The sequence below is a fragment of the Tupaia chinensis genome, unplaced genomic scaffold, assembly GCF_000334495.1.
Source record: "Tupaia chinensis unplaced genomic scaffold, TupChi_1.0 Scaffold000113_1, whole genome shotgun sequence".
Classification (NCBI taxonomy): domain Eukaryota; kingdom Metazoa; phylum Chordata; class Mammalia; order Scandentia; family Tupaiidae; genus Tupaia; species Tupaia belangeri.
This window is the reverse complement of record NW_006159577.1, coordinates 4,744,623-4,748,760: the sequence shown is the minus strand read 5'-3', so window position 1 is coordinate 4,748,760 and position 4,138 is coordinate 4,744,623. Positions and strand designations below refer to the sequence as shown.

The window sequence follows — 4,138 nt, the reverse complement described above, 5'->3', positions numbered from 1 at the left end:
GGGGTGGGCAGGCAGCTGGGCTGTGGCTGGGCCACATCAGCTCCAGGATATGCCCAGTTTGGTCAGGGCTCAGGTCCAATTGTCCTTGATAACATGCGCTGCTCAGGACATGAGTCCTACCTGTGGAACTGCCCCCACAATGACTGGCTCTCTCATAATTGTAACCATGGTGAAGATGCTGGTGTCATGTGCTCAGGTGGGCATTGAAGACCCTCAAACCCCAATTTCCAGGAATGTACTTTGTTTGGTTCACCTCTTCCTGTTCCCAGACTTCATTTCTGTGTGCTTGACATGGAGATGTGGATGTTGGTGGTCTCCCTTAGACTGATGGTGCCCATGCGACGACTGTTGGTTGGTTCAGTAGTGCGGTGTACACACAAGCCTAAGCTCCCCAAAGAAGCTCTGCGCCATTTAACTGTGCTCTACAGACTTAGGTGGTGCCATCCTCATAATATGACCCTGAAGAGGTCAATGCTGTAGTCTGCTTTTCCTTCCAACTCCTTGAGTTAGTTCACCCTGAGCATAAAATGCCAGCTGTTTTAGTTATGCCTGTTTCCAATTTTATTTTGGCTTTCCATTAGCTTCTCAGTTCCCATCCTTGCTTGATGTATGTGAATCTGGTAGCATTGAAATTGGTCCATCCCTTCTGAGCATATTTCATGCTTTTCTTTGTAAAAGTTAGCAGAAGTTACATGAGAAGAACAATCTTTCTCCAGGAAATTCTGAAATTGGTTAATGATGACAGCTGTGTTGCACACACAGACCAGATTGACATTCCTGACAGCCTTACTTGGGAGAGACCTGTTCTAACCTCCTAGTGGGCATGTAGATAGATCACACTCAGATATTGAGAGCTACTGGGGGTAAAACATTCTGCTCCAGGGCCATTCTCATCAAGGAAGTCAATTGCTATACAGAAGTCCTGAGTAAGGCAAGAAGAGCAATCTTCATATACTTTAGGATGGGACGAAGTGGGGAATGCAGTGATTTTTGATGAGAGTCACAGTGACAGGCCCACAAGTGGTCTTTGTGGCTCTCATCTCAACAGGAATTAACAGGTTACTATTTGGACATTGCCTCGTTGGTGACTCTCTTATTTCAGGAGCACACAAGATCCCTTCTCTGTCCAAAGACTGGCAGGACATTCTGTCTCCATAGCTTTTCTCCATTCTTTAAGAGAAGGAGCTTTTGACTCTAACATGGCAGGGGCTAAGTGGCCCAGCACTGATGCCACCCCACAGACATTCCTTTCCTGACATTACTTGGACCCTCGCCCAGGTTGGCAGCACCCAACAATTGCCATGTAGTATAAGGACCATTTTGTTTGGGATAAACTTTTGTGGGGGCCATCTCTGACTCTATGTCTATAGCTATCATTCTTAAGCCTGAGATCTCAGCTCTGTACTTGTCCCTCTGCAATGCATTATCTAGAATGGAGAAAGCACAGGAAGCACCTTTTGCCTATTTTCACAACACGGCTAGTATTTCCACCTATACATACTGCGAGAGAGTTTTATGGTTGCATACATTTTCATGATGTCATTCATGTCTTTTTGCCTTTGTTTGTTCTCTTCCTTTACATTTAATCATTGTTCATCCTTAAAGGTTGCTGCATGTCTGTGTTTATCTTGCTTAATGTTTAAAATTTGAATTGAAATCCCTTAGGATTATATCATTAATTCTATTGCCTGGCAAATCTGGCAGGCATGTTTTTGTCTTCAGATTGACTGTTTGTTTTGCCTTTCCTTGCTTTAATTAAGTCAGGTCTTCACAGAAAGACAGAAGGATTGGATCTTTCCTGGATCACTTGCAAATCTCAGGATGAGGAAGGGGGCTAAAACTGGGAAGAATTGAGAACATTTGAGTCCTGTTTTTTCTAGAAGGAGAATTGTGATTCCCCTCCTCTCTTAAAAGGACATTGACTTTTTCAGAAATCTATTCCTTAGAAAACGGCTGAATCCTGACAGTGTAATTTTTGTTCAGTCTGGGGTTTGGAATGAGAATCACATTTTTGAATCAAAGATATTTCTTGTGGCCACTCCACACCCATCATACAGAGGTGCCATTCCTGAGCTAAGACGAGTATAAACCAGGGCAAAAGCCTCATGAACTTTTCTGTGCTTTCAAACATTTTGGATTTCTGAATATAGATTTCAGTGTAAGTTACCATGAGCGAAGACCAGGTAACCAACTGTGACAGATCCTGTACCTCTGTAGTGTGAAGTGAATACAGACAGCTAGAGAGCATGTGGAGCCCAGCTGACTCTGCACTCTGGGATGAAAGATGAGAGCTCTCATTTATGCTTAAAATGATTTTATGCGTTTATCTCTACAAGGAGTTCTGATAAACTCTCATATTCTTCTGGTAAGGAGCTGAGGAGTGCACAGGGACCACAGGAGATTTATTTCTCCACCAAAGGCTTGCTGTCCCATTTACTATTCACTGTTCTGTGACAGCACGCATTAAACCCTCTACTTTGCTAGTGTGCATGTGTGTACATGTGCATGCTGTGTGTGCATGGGTATTTTGTTTTTGGGTTGGGAATGGTTCTTCTGCTCTTTAGTGCTCCTGAAATGCCCTCAGATGCTCCATAGTCATATCTGTATCCAGAATAGGCAGAGGCGCTGCCTGGGGAGTAAGGGAGTAATCGATGTGCCTGGAGGTTACAGTCAGCATTTACCCCAATTCTCCCCGTTCTCCTAGCATTTCGCTCCATATGCCTGAGCCTGTGTAATGCCCTAACTAGTACATGATTCAGTGAATGGAGCGGGCACCTGAGCAGGTCTCCCAACTGACAAGAGAGAGATGGAGTGTCCATCCCTATGTCCCTCAGGGCCTCCATCCTATGAACGAGCTTGCTGAGCACGAGTCTCTTGCAGATACCCAGGGAACAAGATTCAAGGTCCAGTAGGAGAATTGTTATCATTGCCTGGTTCAGACAGCCTTTCTTTTTGGCCTTTTCCTCTTTAATTCTAATTCTAGCCTTTCTCATCATTGCCATTTACAGGAACATGGGCTACCACATTCTCATCTCCACCTCCAACAGGTAAGTAATCCTATAACCCATCCCTGGTGCTTTTGTCCACCTCTAGATGTACTTTGGATGTAAAATGATAGGGTGAGGCTTTGAGTAGTCCACTCCTTCTGCTTGCCCCTATGGTTTGGGTGTCTGCATGGGGGTTGTGGGACAATGGAGGTTTCTGAAAATCAAATGCTTGGATGATGTTAAAATGAGAGGGGCTTGTTACTTGTCTCCAGTGAGATCCTCCTGCAGTTGCTCATCTATAATCCTCCTCCACGTATTTTTGAGTAGCCCGTGAGGTTTCACTAATCCTGTTGGGACATTGAACTTGAGAGGTTTTAAGATCTCAGATACTTTATCTACCACTTTTGAGCCTGGGTTTATTTCAATTTCATTTTCTTTTATACATTCAATCACATTATTTAACTTACAAAGTGAATTTTTCAGTATGTGAACATTTCTCCCTAGTCCAGTTGATAAATCTGTAAAATATCTTCAACCGATAATATCACATTTCTTTGTCCTATTAATGCTTTGCTTTCATATTTTTCTTCTAAATGTCCTTTCTCATGCCCTACTCTTCCACACACACTATATCTGGTATTTACACCCATTTACTGTGTTTGCATATTCCTCTTCAGTCATAGAGTGCAGTCACTCGGTATATATTAAGTGGGAACATACAAAGCCTCTCCTTCATAACATGGCTTGTTTCACTCAGCAGTAAGTTTTCCATATTCATCCCCCTTTCGTCAAAAGCCAGGATTTTTTTTTTTTTTTTTTTTTTTTTTTTATGGCTGAATAGTATTCCATAGAGTATATGCGCCACAGTTTTTCAATCCATTCATCTGTCCGGGGGCATTCCATGTCTTAGCAATTGTGAATAGTGTCGCAGTAAACATCCATGTGCAAGCACTTTTCCGATGAAGAATTCTTCTGTCCTTTGGGTAGATACCAAGGAGTGGGATTGCTGGAGCATATGGTAGTTCTATGTGTAGATTTTTGAGGAATCTCCAAATTGTTCTCCACAGTGGTTGGACCAATTTACATTCCTACCAGCAGTGTAGGAGAGTTCCTCTTTCACCCCACTCCCACCAGCACTGATGTTTTTTCTT

At 43.0% G+C, this 4,138-nt stretch overlaps 1 protein-coding gene across 17 annotated transcripts in view; it reads left to right on the top strand.

Moving 5' to 3' along the window:
- Positions 1-4,138, top strand: part of LOC102480493 (deleted in malignant brain tumors 1 protein) — a 141,334-nt gene that overhangs the window by 34,651 nt on the left and 102,545 nt on the right. For 3 of the 17 annotated variants that reach the window (XM_027770121.1, XM_027770120.1, XM_027770116.1), the window contains exons 1-2: positions 9-196; positions 3,009-3,047. The exons of 13 other annotated variants lie outside the window; for them this stretch is intronic. In XM_027770121.1, coding sequence (XP_027625922.1) covers positions 94-196; positions 3,009-3,047 — 142 coding nt within the window. In that variant the 5' untranslated portion in view covers positions 9-93. Of the gene's footprint in view, positions 1-8; positions 197-3,008; positions 3,048-4,138 lie in introns of those variants that run through there. One more of the 17 variants, XM_027770122.1, reaches the window with a different exon arrangement.